Source organism: Epinephelus fuscoguttatus, linkage group LG13 (genome assembly GCF_011397635.1).
Source record: "Epinephelus fuscoguttatus linkage group LG13, E.fuscoguttatus.final_Chr_v1".
Lineage (NCBI taxonomy): Eukaryota > Metazoa > Chordata > Actinopteri > Perciformes > Serranidae > Epinephelus > Epinephelus fuscoguttatus.
Window position 1 is genome coordinate 30,625,110 of NC_064764.1, and position 17,668 is coordinate 30,642,777.

General features: G+C 42.5%; 1 protein-coding gene across 4 annotated transcripts in view; it reads right to left on the bottom strand.

Moving 5' to 3' along the window:
* nalcn (sodium leak channel, non-selective) overlaps positions 1-17,668 on the bottom strand; it is a 110,569-nt gene that overhangs the window by 22,380 nt on the left and 70,521 nt on the right. For all 4 annotated transcript variants that reach the window (XM_049593575.1, XM_049593573.1, XM_049593574.1 and 1 more), the window contains 3 exons: positions 6,205-6,341; positions 4,358-4,499; positions 4,085-4,158 (listed from right to left, as the gene is read on the bottom strand). In XM_049593575.1, coding sequence (XP_049449532.1) covers positions 4,085-4,158; positions 4,358-4,499; positions 6,205-6,341 — 353 coding nt within the window. The remainder of the gene's footprint in view (positions 1-4,084; positions 4,159-4,357; positions 4,500-6,204; positions 6,342-17,668) is intronic.

The following is a 17,668-nucleotide window of genomic DNA, read 5'->3' on the forward strand; positions in this document are numbered from 1 at the left end:
AGGAAAAGTCATTAAAATGTTGCCTTAATACACTCTGAAATACAGTCAGTGAAATGTTGTTAAAGAGACAGTGCACACCAAAATGTAATGGAACTAACTGTCATTGAGAAACACTCAACAGCAATGTCTCTTTCCAGAAATCATGACCTGGTTACTCAAGATAATCCACAGACCTTGTTGTGAGCAGTTTCATGTAGGAACTATTTCTTTCTACCGAACTACACCTGCCAACCGCATCACTTTAAAGTCTCTTCATTGGCTTCCCTTTTATTTTCATTCTAAAATTTTGCTTTAAGTTTTTAAATCTCTTAATGGACTGGCTCCTGACTACTTATCTGATCTCAAAGATCCTCCACCTCTGGTCTATTAAATGTCCCTCAGAGTAGAACTAAAAAGTACAGTGATGCTGCAGTCTGTGTCGTTGGCCTTTGTCTCTGGAACAGCCCTCCAGAGGACGTCAGACTGTCTGATTCAGTATACAGTTTGAAATCTTAAAACCTATCTTGCTCTACCTTATCCCGTCTTTTATATGTATTTTCTCTTTTTTTATGTAAAGTACTGCTGCTACCTTACCTAGCACTTCGGTGGGGGGCTAGCTAAGGGTGCAGTTTAGCCCAAGGAAAAGGCCATTTACATCACACGCTGTCGTGAGCACGAGCCTCTTGCCCATGAGTGATTGCTCACCTCTTTCTGCACGGTGATAAGGTTGGCAGGTGTAGTTTGGTTGAAAGAAAATAGTTCCTAATAGGATTGCAACAGTATGAGATTTTCATGGTTTGATAACCGTCTCAGAAAGTATTGTGGTTTTACTGTATCACAGTATTACAGAATTTACATTTTTGGTCAGGATGACCCTTAAGGGAAAAACATGGAAGGGTTATTTTTGGTTGAACAAACATTTTATTGCTATAATTGAAACTTGAAACCAGTTTGTTAATTGAAGAATGTATAAAAAGTCTCCCCTTTGAAAATTACTAAAATAAAGGGGAGATTGTCCGTCTAGTTGCTTTTTTTTTTCTCAATATTGTAGACTCGTCCATACCCATTGAGTGCACAGTTGCCCACGTACAGTTTCACATGGTGTGTGTTTGGGATACAGGTCATAGGAAATTGCAGATTAAATAGTCAACTGAACCCATTAAGAAGAGCAATGTATTCAGACAGAGTTTTTGTGAATTTGATAGTACGATGGCAGCCACAGCGATCTGTTGCATTTTAGCCATTTTTCTGTTGTTATAGCGCCACCCAGTTGCCAATTAGAGTTCTACATATCTACCAAGTTTAGTAAAAATCCATATGGCTGTTAGGCCTAGATAAGAAATGAGCTCTCTAGCGCCCCCATTTTGTTTGATGGGGTCAATAATGGAGGGGTCCCTTCAGATTATGTGTGGTCATATGCCTACAAAGTTGCGTGGTGATCGGTGAAACCCTTGAGATGTTATACACCTTTATGTGATGAGCCATGCCCTCCGCAATATTCATTGCCTTATAGAAGCTCAGTTTTAGTAAGTTTTCCAACTTTTGCCAAGAGGGAACTTTAGATATTGGTCCCTAGATTATGTTCACCCAGTTTCATGCAGATCGCTCAAACTTCCTTCATTTGTTCCTCATGAGGAGAGGCATCTCTGTGCAAAGTTTCATGTCTCTACGACATACGGGGCATGAGATATGCCCATTCAAAGTTTGCAATTTCAATTGGTTGCTATAGCGCCCCCCCCTTTGGCCAACTGATGTAATATTGCTTCATTCGCAACCTCCCATGACCCTCTACCACTGTGCCAAATTTCACATGGATTGACCAAGTCAGTGAGGAGAAAAACATGGAGCAGACACACAGACAGAGTTTTCATCATTATATAATAAGATAAGCAAATGTTCATGGTATGATAACCGTCAACCTCTATATATAGTTATACCTTGAAACCGGTATATCGCTGCAACCCTAGCTCCTAAACATAAATGGCCTCCTCCTCGGGCTGAGCTATAATGTTAGCAGGCTCAGTGGTGCTGGGGCTAGCTAACAGTAGGTAAACACTTCCTTCTATACAGTACAGGCCAAAAGTTTGGACACACCTTCTCATTCAATGCGTTTTCTTTATTTTCATGACTATTTACATTGTAGATTCTCACTGAAGGCATCAAAACTATGAATGAACACATGTGGAGTTATGTACTTAACAAAAAAAGGTGAAATAACTGAAAACATGTTTTATATTCTAGTTTCTTCAAAATAGCCACCCTTTGCTCTGATTACTGCTTTGCACACTCTTGGCATTCTCTCCATGAGCTTCAAGAGGTAGTCACCTGAAATGGTTTTCCAACAGTCTTGAAGGAGTTCCCAGAGGTGTTTAGCACTTGTTGGCCCCTTTGCCTTCACTCTGCGGTCCAGCTCACCCCAAACCATCTCGATTGGGTTCAGGTCCGGTGACTGTGGAGGCCAGGTCATCTGCCGCAGCACTCCATCACTCTCCTTCTTGGTCAAATAGCCCTTACACAGCCTGGAGGTGTGTTTGGGGTCATTGTCCTGTTGAAAAATAAATGATCGTCCAACTAAACACAAACCGGATGGGATGGCATGTCGCTGCAGGATGCTGTGGTAGCCATGCTGGTTCAGTGTGCCTTCAGTTTTGAATAAATCCCCAACAGTGTCACCAGCAAAACACCCCCACACCATCACACCTCCTCCTCCATGCTTCACAGTGGGAACCAGGCATGTGGAATCCATCCGTTCACCTTTTCTGAGTCTCACAAAGACACGGCAGTTGGAACCAAAGATCTCAAATTTGGACTCATCAGACCAAAGCACAGATTTCCACTGGTCTAATGTCCATTCCTTGTGTTTCTTGGCCCAAACAAATCTCTTCTGCTTGTTGCCTCTCCTTAGCAGTGGTTTCCTAGCAGCTATTTGACCATGAAGACCTGATTCGCGCAGTCTCCTCTTAACAGTTGTTCTAGAGATGGGTCAGCTGCTAGAACTCTGTGTGGCATTCATCTGGTCTCTGATCTGAGCTGCTGTTAACTTGCCATTTCTGAGGCTGGTGACTCGGATGAACTTATCCTCAGAAGCAGAGGTGACTCTTGGTCTTCCTTTCCTGGGTCGGTCCTCATGTGTGCCAGTTTCGTTGTAGCGCTTGATGGTTTTTGCGACTCCACTTGGGGACACATTTAAAGTTTTTGCAATTTTCCGGACTGACTGACCTTCATTTCTTAAAGTAATGATGGCCACTCGTTTTTCTTTAGTTAGCTGATAGGTTCTTGCCATAATATGAATTTTAACAGTTGTCCAATAGGGCTGTCGGCTGTGTATTAACCTGACTTCTGCACAACACAACTGATGGTCCCAACCCCATTGATAAAGCAAGAAATTCCACTAATTAACCCTGATAAGGCACACCTGTGAAGTGGAAACCATTTCAGGTGACTACCTCTTGAAGCTCATGGAGAGAATGCCAAGAGTGTGCAAAGCAGTAATCAGAGCAAAGGGTGGCTATTTTGAAGAAACTAGAGTATAAAACATGTTTTCAGTTATTTCACCTTTTTTTGTTAAGTGCATAACTCCACATGTGTTCATTCATAGTTTTGATGCCTTCAGTGAGAATCTACAATGTAAATAGTCATGAAAATAAAGAAAACGCATTGAATGAGAAGGTGTGTCCAAACTTTTGGCCTGTACTGTAGTTCAGTAGAAAGAAAACAGCTGCTACATGAAATTAATCACAACAAGTTTGGATTATCTTGAGTGACCGGGTCATGATTTCTGGAAAGAGACACTGCTGTTGAGTTTTCAAATGTATGTTTTTTTGGTGCTTTGAGCACCACAAGCTGAGTGCCATCTAGTCCCATGTTTGAGGGAAGACAGAAATCTCTACGGCCGATATCTCCAACACTCTCCAACTCACAATAAAACAATCTAGATGACAGATAACACTACAGGTAGGAAGAAAAATATGTACTTTGGATTTTGGGGTGAACTGTCCCTTTAAAAAAACAATAAAACTGAAATTTAACTCACTTAAAAGTTAAAACCGACCTGCAAATCACTAGAACCATGTTCAGTAGGGACTGAGAGGTAGATGTGTCTTACCGTAGGATTTTATTGATAGTGTTTTCTTTTTCCAGGAGGTTACGAGCTCGGATGCTAAATATTGACCTGCGGAGCTAAGAAAGAACATCGTGAGAGTCCATTTGTTGGTAGTTTTTTTAAATATACTGTGCAATCCAACACATTGCTACCGATACTGTACTTTCTATTGCTATAGTTTATCTTCTGTGTGTATATAAAGTCATGAAAATGAAGCTGTCACTGTCCTATCCCTTTTCTGTGTGTGCGAGTAAGAGAACGACTGTGTGACAGTACCTTTTGGTCGATATACTTGTTGTCTTCAATGGCTGAGCGTTTGGAGTGGTCACAGGAGGAGGATGAAGCGGAGGGGAGACGCCGGAACAAACAACTGGTGTCCTGCTGCTGACGATCAATGAACTGCTTCATAAAACTCTCCCTGGAGGACACAACAAAGAGCGCACACACAAACGTAATGAATTGTAATACATAGCTTTCCACTGAAGAACTCCCTGTGCTTAAAAATAGACGGCATAATCACAGTTGTATTACAACACCAAACCAAACAACCTCGGTACAAATTCAGCAGCAAAGTATGTCAGAGGAAGCTCTTGCTGCAGCAGCCTGGCAGATGGGCTGCAGAGGGGGATTTCTGTGGGGAGTGAAGGACCCAGCTGTGCACTAATCAGCAACTAAATGATAAAATTGATTATGAGGTCCACTGTGTTGGACGTAGTTCAGCTCTCCTGCTAAAAATGGCATAGTGTAAGACACAAAGGGACTCCTTGCAGAACATTATAGGTTACCATACACCAGGAGCAAATCTGAAACATTTTTCTTGCAGTTCTTTCCTTTTTTCATTGTCAGTACTGCAGACAATGTCTGGAGAATGCTGGCAACATGAAAGGATTTGACATCTTTAATGCTTGTTGTTGTGCGGTTACTGCAATAAACTGGAAATCACTACTGTATTTGTAGTAGTGATGAAACTGCGAAAGACAGAAACAAAACGAGCATCAGATAGACTGTATTCATAATAAATACGCCACAATAATATAAATCAGCAGCGCCAATTAGTTAGGCCGTGAGAATGTGTATGTGTGTGGGTGGGGCATAAGCACATGCAGTGGGCAGCAGCAGCAACCCACCATCTGACACCAGCACACCATGAGAAAAGAAACAGAGGGCTCAGCGAGGATGGAGCACCTGCCGCAACAAGAGAACATGCCATCATCGGTCATTTTGACTTGACCAGCGGACTTCACTACAAGCCGATAAGCTGCAGAAACAGGCAACTTGCTTTACATTCTAGAACCAGATGCCAGTGATTGAACCAGCAAAGTTGCAGGTGACACTATCAGCCTGATTGAGTCAAGCTCAGACCGGCTAGTTCACACCGCTGCGACTTTTCTCTGCAACATTCTAAAACATTTCGCTAATCTTTGGTCTGAACTGGGCTTTAGAATGAGCTATTTATATCTACATAGGGAGTGGATCCTAGTCCACGTAGTCCGCCATGTTTCTACAGTAGCCCAGAATGGACAAGGCAAACACTGGCTCTACATAGGACCATTCATGTGTTAAGTTGGCTCACCGTAGTTAGCAGCCCCTGTGCAGCAAGCAGCATCAGAAATACATTGAGTTTTAAATGTGAAACTGCTTTATTCAGTGTTGTTTACCGGTTTTGATCACCTGGTAAAAACCTTCTGAACGTCAGCATCTTAAGTTATCAGAGAATAAAGGTGAGAGCACATTAGCAGGTGCTGTCCGTAACGCCCTGAACAGCGTCTGAGTAACGCTGATTTGTGACGTTAAACTGCTTTATTAAGTGTTTTTACCAGTTTTAATCACCTTTTGTGGTTGATGTTGGAGAGGAAGAGACCTCTGCGGATAGCTCAGCTCCCATTAAAAACTTCCTGATTAATGAACATTAAAAGAATCCTAACTAGGAGTTCACACATTGGAAAAGTTTCAGCTGGTTTCAATCTGCAGTTCTCCACACTAGACGCCACTAAACTCTACAAACTGCTCCTCTAACGATTTTTATTAAACTAACTGGAGACATTTCGGTTTATATACAGTGCATGTACCTCAAAAACTGCATGCTGTATGAATTAACTTGGTGTGTGTGTGGCTGTGTGTACCTGATCCTGGGCACTGTGAAATCAGATGGGAGCTTGGAGATCTTCACCATTTGAGGTCTGTTGGGGAATTTCTCAAAGATCCTGAGTCGCAAAGGGAGCTTCTCTTTGGTGTCGGCATTGGCTTCGCTTTGCTTGAGCTGAAAGACGAGGGGGAGCAAAAGAACCAGTTCAGGCGGGGTACAGAGGAGCAAGACAAGATACAGTGAAAGGGGAAAGGCAGCCACTTGATGGGAATGAAGGAGAGAGTGATTAAAATAAGATACAAAGGGAAGAAGGACACTATTACTGTAGTCTGGGTGTGAACAGTTTAGGGATTTTGAGAACTGCATGAAGCCATCCTTGGTATTTAGGGAGAAAAAGCACAAGACTAAGCCCGGTATTGTGAGAGACAACTGTGAAATGCAGAGGTTTTATCACAGACTGGAGAGTGCAGCTTTATGTTTCTGCCTGATGATGGCAGCAACACACCTACCTACAACACACACAGCACATACAGTACAGACAACCACATTTAGGATGAGATCCCACTTACTTTCAGAAAAGAATGGAGAAGGCAACAAAAGAAAAAGGAAAGATTACTTTGGAGTGGTTAATGGAGAAAAGAAAGCGACACTTGGAATAATGTGCATGTGTGCAGGCCTAGCTCTGTGGCACAGGCTGGTGGAATAAAAAAAAAAAAAGATGACAAAGGGAATGAAACCAATTATTTCCATTTAATTACATATGGGGGAGGCTGATTGAAATCCCCTCGCAGGTATTCTCTGTCTGGGTGCCTGGAGATAACCCCTGATGCATTGCAGATTAGGCTTGGAAGTGAACTGCATTTAGGGCAACGTTGAATGGCAGCTTATCATTCAGGGCAGGAAACCGCTGCGAAACATATTGACTGGGCTCTGCGAATGTTTTCTCTGTCAGTCACGCCGTTTGTCTAGCAATGCAAACGTCCCTTCACGCTGTTCGTGTGTATTGGTATTTCTGTCTGCGCCTGTCTGACTGCGAGCGCCGGAACGACTGGAACAGCCCCTCGTATTTGAGGGATAACAGTCGGGGGAAGGAGAGACCTGACAAAGGAGGGAATGGAAATCTGTCTATCCACTTTCTTTTTCGAACAGACTCAAATGTGGGAGCTTCTTTTTTACCCTGAGTGGGTGAGTGGTGAGTGGCATACTGTGAAGACGGAATTATGTAGCAGCATTTGCTTGCCTAGGCTTTCTGTCTATATTCTGTCTCCCAAGATAGACACAAGATAGAAAGCGGCAGAGACAGAGGGAGACTAAAATAAGTAAAAGAGAGAAGTAGACAGTATGGGAGGATAAGTACGAGACAAAACTTAAGGGATGATTATACAGAAACAAGTGGATTATGGATCTAATATGGCTTAAAGCAATAAACAAAACACCATCTTATACTGTATCTGCTTCAGCACTATAGGATTGGAAATAAAAGTGCACTGAGCTTCCTTCAGTGCTGCAGTTCTCTGGGTGAAACTTGCAGAAAGTGCTGCAGTCATCTCGAATTGTACCTGTTCATTTGGTTGCTGAATTTCCAGCCAAGCAGAACACACACAAACAACAATCCACAAACAAGCATGCACACACAGTTCAGAATTAATATGGACCATACTGTTCCCAAAGGTCCTAATCAATTGGGCCAACTCAGCGAGATGTACAGTTTAGCCGAAGCTCTACACCCTTATCTGCAGCAGTATCCCATTACAGTCAAACTTTCCGTGCCTTGTACTGTCCTTCATTGCTCGCTGTGTTCATCCCCCTTTTCTCCACCTCTCAGAAGACTTTGTTCTTCCCCATCACAGCGAGCATCTATCCACATCTCTTTATATAAGGCTGCCCCAGTCTCACAATCTTAACTTCTGATTCTGTTCGTTGCCTCCTTCCCTCACTAATCTGCCATTCTTCCTTCCTTTCCATTTTCCCAACAGAGGAGAAAAGAGAGCTACTCTGGGGAGAGGAACAGACTAAACATCCAAAAAGAACTGCTATTAAAATCTTTTCTCATAAACAGACTGCTGTAGTGTGAGTGATGCACTCTTATTCATGTAATTCAATTTAGCCGTTTATTTATTTATTTATATGCTGAATCTGGGGAGCCACTGACTGTGGAAATAAATAAGCAAAGGATGCACTGAATTTAATTTTAAATTACCCTGGGAAAACAAATCGGAATCCACGGTACCATGGTCCATTTAGATTATTTTGTGCCATTAAGCCTTACACCATAAAAACTCAAGGAAGCCTATGCAGGAAGAAGTGTCTGCTACAGTACCAAATGTACATTATCCTTAATTACTTACACTGTGTGTGAGGCTGTTCTGGAAAAGATTTACCTGGTAAATAGGTGCACTAGGAAGCTGCAATAGATTACAGATCACACTAGGCCTTCAGCCTGCTCAATACATGGGATCAATAAAGCACACACAGACATGCAAGAGCCCACTTACCAGGAAAATCTATTGTCTACCGATTATTGGTTTTAGGTGTTGCTGTGTCACAGAGGAGGAATTGCTCTCTCCTGTATAATTGCACACATGACAATATCATGCATTATGTACACATTTGTGTGTTTAAATGCACCCAGAATATTTTTCTCTGTCAGTGTGCTGAAATGTCAAGTGTGTGGGATATAGGGAGGGTATATTAGCTGAATATGATAATATAATAAGTGTTTTCTTTAGTGTATAATCACTTGGAAATAAGAATCATTGTATTTTTATTTCCTTAAGATAAGCCGTTTCTATCTACATAGGGAGCGGGTCCTTGTCAAGAGATCACTATGTTGCACCATCATCTTTCTACAGTAGCTCAGAATGGACAAACCAAACACTGGCTCCTGATGGGACCATTTGCATCGTCTACCAACATAGTTAGTAGTCCCTCTGTGACGAGAGCCTCAGAAAAACACAGGTGTTTTTTGACGTGAATCTGCTTTATTCTGTGTTTTTACTGGTTTAAATCACCAAGTCTGCTTGTTTTGGAGAGGAAAAGAACTCTGTGGGCTCCCAGTAAAAGCCTCCTGAACGTCTGGATCTTAAGTTATCTACATATGGAGCGGGTTCTCATACACGGAAATCACCATGTTGTACCGCCATGTTTCTACAGTAGCCCAGAATGGAAAACCAAACACTGTCTCTAGATAGGGACATTTGCTTTTTCACGTTGGCCACCGTAGTTAGCATCCCCTCTGCTACGAGCACCATTGGAAAAACACTTTTTTTTTTTTAACGCAAAACTGCTTTATTCAGTGTTTTACCAATGTTTTTTACTGGTTTAAATCAGGTCCGTTTCTTTTGAAGACGTAGAGACCTCTGCAGATAATTCAGCTCCTGGTAACAACCTCGTCTGGATCTTAGGTTATCAGAGAAATAAGGTGAGCACACATTAGCAGGTGCTGGGCTAGCCTGTTTGTAAAATGACAAATTGCGTAGGAGAAACACTGATTTGTAATGTGAAACCTACGACTTCACTCAGGGTTTTTACTGGCTTAAATCATCAGGTCAATATGTTTTGGGGAGGAGGAGACCCTCAGCTCACGGTAGAAACCTTGACCTGAATGTCTGGATCAGAAAAAAGTGAGTACACATTAACAGGTAGGTGCTAGGAAAAGCTTAAGAGAAACACTGGTTTGTAACGTCAGCCTGCTTTATTCAGTGTTTTAATCACCAGATCTATTTGTTTTGGAGAAAAGAGACCTCTGAGGATAATTTGGTTCCTGGTGAAAACCTCCTGAACAATGAACACTGAAGGAATCCTAACCAGGAGAAGTTTCAGCTGGATGCAATCTGCAATCCTCACTGCCACTAAATCCCCCTTAATCTTACACACTGTTCCTTTTAAGTGTCTATAATCAATATTTTTGTAACAACGGATGACATGACTACTTGTAGCCTCTGTGAAAGGTATCATATGCCAGAGGGACATAATCAAGGCTTTAAATGAATGCTAATGTTGCTGCTGGATGTGTAGCAACTTTGCCAACAGGTTTGCCATACAGCTTGTATCCACTGCCCCAAGTGACCCCTGGGCTTAAGTGTTCAAGGTTAAGCACTACTCCCACATAAATGTGTGCTCCTGTGTGTTTGTGAGAAAATGTCGCTGTGTTTCTCTTTATGTCACAGTGAATGCTTGATAAATCAAAACCACTGCTTCGCTTGCCACAGATGAGATTTAGTGTATGGCGGTGCAACAATGGAACCGAGACTAATGTGTTTTGCCTTGAGACCCATTCAGGTGACCTGCCACTGCTTCCCCCTCCATTCAAGCCAATTTCAGGCTCGGCTGAGCTAGGGAGATTTCCACCCGGGATTTCCACAGCTTTCCTGACCAACGCTGAGCATTAGCATTAGACCAAATTCAGGAATAGCCATAGTTCAGTGGGAGCATGGGGAGAAGATAAAATAGTCAGCGACAAAATGGCTTCAGATGAGCAGCTGGAGAGTGTGATACAGTGCGGGGTGAAAATGAGCTGGGAGAAAAAGCATTTAAAACAAGCAAAGAAAAGGCATAAAACCCTTGTGGAATGATACTACTTACTATTATGTTCAGTATTAGTACCTCCATGTAATAAGCATTATGACATACAAGACACTCAAGCTGTCATGACAGCTTGATTTCACAGCTGCAGGACCAGATAAGTTCCCTCCAACGCAGCTCCATGCTGATAGCATGATGACAAAGACACTTAACAGCATGACGAACCCATCTGGAGGTATGACCCTTATCTGTTTGATATATGCAACTCTAAAAACCTTCAGTTTCAAGCTGACCTGCAAGTAAGCTAACAGAATGCTGGAGGAGGCAGCCTTTTTACAACTGACCCCTGCACCCAACTTGGAAATGACTGATATAGCAGCACAACAAATACAGGCAGAAATCTTCCATCTATCTCAAACACTCCTCATTTAAGCATTTTAGCATTAGCCCTCATAAACAGCACAAGCACTACTAGTTACTGACTCTGATAAGAGTGTGAATACTTGTTTTCCCCTCTGTGTAATTCCTCTGAACTCTCCGTTCAGTCCTGCTACAGCACCTCAGAGACATGCAAACACAGAGTAGGAATATCTTCGAGACTCGCCAGTGGAACAATCGGGAGCTGATGAACAGCCGCCCACGAGACTGCTGCCCACACACACTCGCCGAGTGCCTGTGGGAGGATGTACGTACAGTCATCTGCATTTTACCATTCAGACATCAGAGCCTGCCATTCAGCAACAGCACCAGACAACAGCTGTGCATGTGTGAGAGTGTGTGTGATGAGAGACTGCATATTTCAGTGTTAATACGACAGCCTTGCGGTACTTTCTGCGTAATCCAGCATTCAGCGTGGTACATACTTATCTGTAGTGCATCACAGCAGAAAAAAATGTGTATGTGCTGTTTCTGCGTTCCTCGAATCTTCTGTAAACCTATGTTCCCTCAACAACAACACACATAATCTAAAATGTAAAATAAGCCCAAGTAGTAATCTGAAAGCATGTGAGGTCCCTGTCATAAACACTAACCTATTCACATTCCCTCAGTCTTGGTTGGGTTCCCCCGACCATGGGCCAGTCCAGCTGTAATACCCAGAGGTGGAAGAGCTGAGAGCAAGTTAGCAGGGTCACCCTCTCCTCTCATTAGCTGGGTAATGAGCCGTGCTGCGGAGCTGCTGTAAAACCACACAGCCTGTAAAGCTCTAATAGCTTCCCCAACACCCAGAGCAACTGTGGATGCCATATATATATGTATGCCTGGTGGTTAAAGCTCATGCCACGTACAGTCATCGCAACATCCCAGGCTGGGAACCTGTATTGGATGTTTCTCTCACTTCCCCCATGTTCCCTGCCTGTACTCACTGCGCACTAAACTGCCAAACAAAGTTATCTTAACGGTGAGCTTTGCAGGATTGTTGGTACTGTTTTTTAAACACACTCGCCAGTGAAAGTCAAAGTGAAAGTTAGGCTACGTTCAGACTACAGGCAAATCAGATTTATTCCTTAAATCAGATCTTGAAGGCAGACTGTCCACAAGGTTATTTGCAAGTCATCAGATGGGATTTGTGTGTCCAGACATCACCAACCTATCTGCACAGGTTGTTGTGGTAATGACGTAGGCCTCAGTAACTACATAGCAAAGCTGGTGGCGTGGCTTTTCAACGTGGATTTATTTTGGCGTCTGTCCACGGACTTTTGGTCCTTATGTTGTCCTCTTTAGTGTTCTGCTTGTACTAGCACGGATCTGTCACTTCAGATTTGTTGTTGTGTGCTGTGTTCAAGGACACTTTAAAAATTTGAGCAGCCAGAGCGTCTGGACTAAGACATCTCTGTAGAAATGCGATTGGAATCGCATTTAAAACCACATCCAAATGCAGTTTGGATCATATTTGCCAAAAAAATCGCATTTCATGTGCCGTTTTGCTTTCTAGACTTCTTCAAATCAATCTGCATACAATCTGGATATGCCAAAAACAGATATGGGCTACAGCCGAAACAAGGCCTAAATGCCAACCCCAGATTTGCTGTTGTTTGGCATTTCACCTTGTTGTATCTACGTTTTTTTGGCGCTGTGTCTCTCAATACCTGCTGCTTACAATTGAGCACCTGGTTGCTAATTCTTAAAAAGCTCAAACCTCACCTGAACGTTGTGGGGGTACATGTTCATAACTGTCCTCAAATACAGAAAATAAGGAAATACAGGCAGAGGGCAGAGTCAGAGAAATGAAGCTCAGCGTAAGTTCAATCAGGAAGACCTTTGTCATGCTCACCTTTTCACATTTTTCTCCATCCCACTCTCACAACTCCCTCCAATCAGCTGACTATGGGTGTTCACTCCTAGTTATCCAATCAAACTTTTCCATGATCTCTCTGTGCCAGTCAGGATGCCACTGCAAAATTTTAAATGTGCTCTCTCTTCTGCTGCTGTCAGCCATCATTTTAGGCAGAATCTTTGCGCCCTCCTCCACCCTGTTCACCTCCCGCCATCGTATCCAGAGTCCAGGACAAGCTCTCAAAGACTCATTCCACTACTCATCCAGATCATCGGCACTTCTCCATCTTCCCCTCATCTCATCTTCATCACCTCTATCACCACCAGTGTCTAAACCCCGAGGGGGTTCCCTATTCAGCTATGGATTCATCACCCTCCTTAAATCAAACCATCTCTACGGGGGCTAATTGCCAAAGACTTTCCACATTCTTATTCATTCATTAACATGTTAATAAATATTCTTTTACTATAAAAACACTTCACATGGGTCATAAATGATGATTGTGGGATTACTTCTGTATGACTATACTTGCTTTTCTAAGAAAATCCTGCATAGTATATCTTTAAAATGAATTATTGTGTTGTCTGCATTGCTGTCAGATGCTTTATTTCAGAGAATAACGAATTTGAATGTTGAAAACATTCACAAAACATCTTGAGTGCAATCGAGGGTCAGTAAGTACTGTCTGTATTTTCATTCTAAAGTGGCCATTTCCAAACGCTGAGGACGGCTATGAGCTGAAACGCGTCCGTTCAACTGCTGCTGTGCAATCCACTATATTAAAAAGTATGACACTTATTAGTGAGTGCTGTTAGGTTTTTCTGCTTTGCTGTAATTTTTTGGACCGGCACCCAATTACACTTTGAGACTTTTGAGTGAGCACACCAAGTTTGCTGAAGACTTATCTCCATACACAACAGTACTAGCCAGCCGGCCGTGACCTCCCCAAGATGGTGGTGACGATGACACACAGTAGCCACAGGTCATCTATGATTATACATATCTATGGCTTAACATACCATCTTATGCCTCCATTTTAGCTTTCCTTTCCATTCTTTTGCAGGAATGCTTTTCTCAGTGAGTGAGAAAGCGTACAGCAACAATCTAAGCAAAATTGTGTGATCTCAGCCAAGTGTAAATGTGCATAAACAAACAATGTGTATATATTTTTCTTTTTCTTTATACACAGGTAATTTTGTGACTATGTTTGGCCAAGTGTGTGTGTTCCTGCTAGTTTTAGTACATGGCGGAGACATGGCACAGTGCTCCGAGACTCTTACAATAGAAAACTGAAGGTGACATTCAAAAGATAAGAACACATTGTATTGGGATTCTCCAAGGGCCACGCTCCTCTGTTCTCTGCTCCCTCTGTCTCCTTCGCCTTTCTTCTCCTCCACTAAATCCCCAAATAAGTCCTTGGTCCATTAAATCACGTAAATGGAGGACAGGCTTTTAGTTTAACTCATAAATAATGAAATCCTTGGTGGGAAGCCATAAAACAATCGCTCCATAGTGCATTTGATCAAACTAAATTCTTCTTAACAAAATATATATTCAACTCTGAGTGCCTTCTGAAACACTGTGGCTGTAGCGCTGAGCAGAGAGCAGACAGAATGCACATGTACAAACTTGTACACACATTGATATTGAGATGAATCAGGTGTGATTTGGTGGAAAAAAAAAACCCTAATTGTGTCACTGTTGCCACGGTGACACTGTATGTTCCTGTCACAGCTGTGGAACAGTGACTACTCATCCTAAACCTCATTTATACCCAAAGCAAACATCCATCTTCCCTCTCCTGCTGTTCTCCTCACTCTCCCTCCCCTCCCCATGTGTTTATCTCTTCCTCCACCTTTATCACTCACTCCATCTCCCTCATCCACCTCCCTCTCCTCCCATTTGATCTCTCACAGTCGACGCCAGATCATACTCCCCTCAGCTGACAAATATGGAGCAAGAAGATAGACGCAACTCAACTGACAACCACACACTGTCACTGCCATGCTTCTCTCCATGCCAGCTTTGACAAGCCTGACACACTGGGGGCAGCAATCTGATTACCGCCGCGCTGCATCACACCCTCGGTCTGTGGCCTGTGGAACTCCCCACAGTGTTTCTTTAAGGATGTTCATCTGGTAGCGAACCCTCTCTCACAACGTCTGCTAAACTGATAATACATTGGGGATCTGAGAGAGTAGTAATCCATCATCATCGATCACACCACAACTGATGCCCACATAGATCTCTGCGGCACAAAGAGGCACACAATTATAAACACACACACACCCATTTGTCCGCTCTAGCCATAAATCCTTGAGTAACAACAACTCATAATTCAAATTTTTGCATGTGTAGGCCTTGCACTAGATGGCAGTATGGTTAGATGGTACGAGCTATGAAGCACAGCAGTCTGCTTTATCATTCCTGAAGCTTTTAACTCAACCTCACATGGTCGGATAATCTGGGGATCTGATGTTTATACCAACAATTATCCATGAGTGTGTGCAGAAGAAATCCTTGCTGAGGGCCATTGTGGGTCTGGCTCTGAAATAACAAAGGTCAGGTGCTACTGGGTACACACATGAGCAGAGTACATTAGATCTGATCACAACACCTTGGGAAATTCTAAGGAGCATAGCCAGGCCAGGGATGAAAGGAACGCATTTAGAGAGTATGTTCTCTCATGAACCAGATTTTGGCCATTGTTCTGCTTTGATTGGTTCATGTTTCCTTACCGCTAAAATAAAGCACAACTGATTTCTGAGTCAGATACAGTGACAGATATTGGTACTGTACCTACAGGGTAACTTCATTATTCTGGACTCTGTTTTACCATGTTCTGTGTCAAAAGTATTGAGCGAGAACGCTGCAGCTGGCAGTCATGAAACAGACCGCGATGTAACCACTCTGGGCATATGTGCACCATCAATTTACGTCAACTTAAATAGCTTGTTTATGTCACCTACAGGCTCAGATTGTTATGAGAGTGTAAAAGCAATATGAAAAGGATCCTACAGAGACAGACCTTTTGTTGAAGGGTAAGAAACAGCCCCAAAATCGCTATCAGCAAACCCGCCAGACTCCATTTAAATAAACAATAATATTAGCATGTGTAGAGCCAGCAATGTTTCACATCTAACTGAGTGAATTAAGAGTTTACTTCAACCAAATTAAAGTTGTTGATTGGTGGAACAGTAGAAAGACAAAACAAGAGTTTTAGTTTGTTTCTGTCGACTTTGAAGTTTGTTTTACGGTAATAAAAAATGTTTATTTCAATGGAGTCTGGTGGGTTTGGCAATAGTGATTTTGGGGCTGTTTCTGGTTAAACAAAAATGATCTTACTCTACAACAAAAAGCTCCGCCTCCTTTCCATGATGTTGTCAGACACTTGGAATAACAATCTGAGGCTGTCAGGGGCAAAAACAAACACTTTTAGGGGACATAAATTGATGGCACACATATGCCTCGAATGGTTACATTGCAGCTAGACTCACTCAAGTCAGTCTTTAGACGCTTTGCTTAACTAAAGACTGATGTCTTTCTCCCTGATTTTGTGTTCAGATGGGCGGATACAATTTCAGAGTTTAAAAAAAGTCCCTACGTTGCAGAACCAAGAGTAAATCGGCAGGGCGGTCCTTTGGTGGCTCGCTGAACTCTTGTGCTCGTAAACATAGTCCGACTGCGTTAAAAGTTTTAAACAAAGTCGCTGTAAGTCCTTCATTTCCACAATCTTGTGGACTGAGCACACGTTTGATAAAACGGAGTTAAATCTCTCAGCATCCATTTTCAAGCTCTCTGTGTGTTTGTTTCCTTGCGGACAAGAAAAGGGGGAGCACACATTTCCGGGAGGGCGTGTCCTTTTCAAAAATGCAAGAGGCGTTGCTTTGTTGCCGGCCGTTTTCTCCAGTGTGTTAAACACACTTTAGAAAGGAGTGTCCCCAGACTATCAGAAGGTGGAGATCTCTGATTGTCTGGTGGCGAGACTACATTGCAGCCTGTTTCTGAGCTGCCAGCTGCAGCAGTCTCTCTCAATACTGCACCAATTTCAAAAATTGTTGTTCCAATTGGTCACCTAGACACCAAAACACAGGACAATAGGTTCAGGTTGACAAATACCAAAGTTACCCTTTAAAAAAACAGATAATAGTACCAATACTTATTCCTTAACATTAAAACACTGTACTAACAATTTTGACAAAGATTCCTTCAAATTCGAGCATGAAAGTTGACTTTCATCATCAAGGTCATCATAAAGCAGACCATGAGAGATACCATAAGGTAGTAACAGGTCCTTTAAGTTTATAATATTTAGTCCAAGCCCAATACCACAAATCACAGTTTGCCTCAGAGGGCTTTACAGCATACGACATCCCACTGTCCCTTAGACCCTCACAACTGATAAGGAAAACCTCCCCAAAAAACCCTTTAATGGTGAAAAAACTGTAGAAACCCGAGTCAGAGCAACTGAGGAGGGATCCCTCATTTAGGACGGACAGCCGAAAAAAAACTCAGGTTGAGATTTGTTTCTCTTGTAATCACTCCTAACAGTGATGTCAAGGTGTACTGACCACCTATAGCAAGGTGACAGTAAACCAGTGGAGGGCGGCAAAAACAGGAAGCTGCTGTTAAGTTGATCTTTTAGGAATCGTGACCAAGATATGTACTATATGGGTTTATTGGTCTGGTAAATAATAAACTT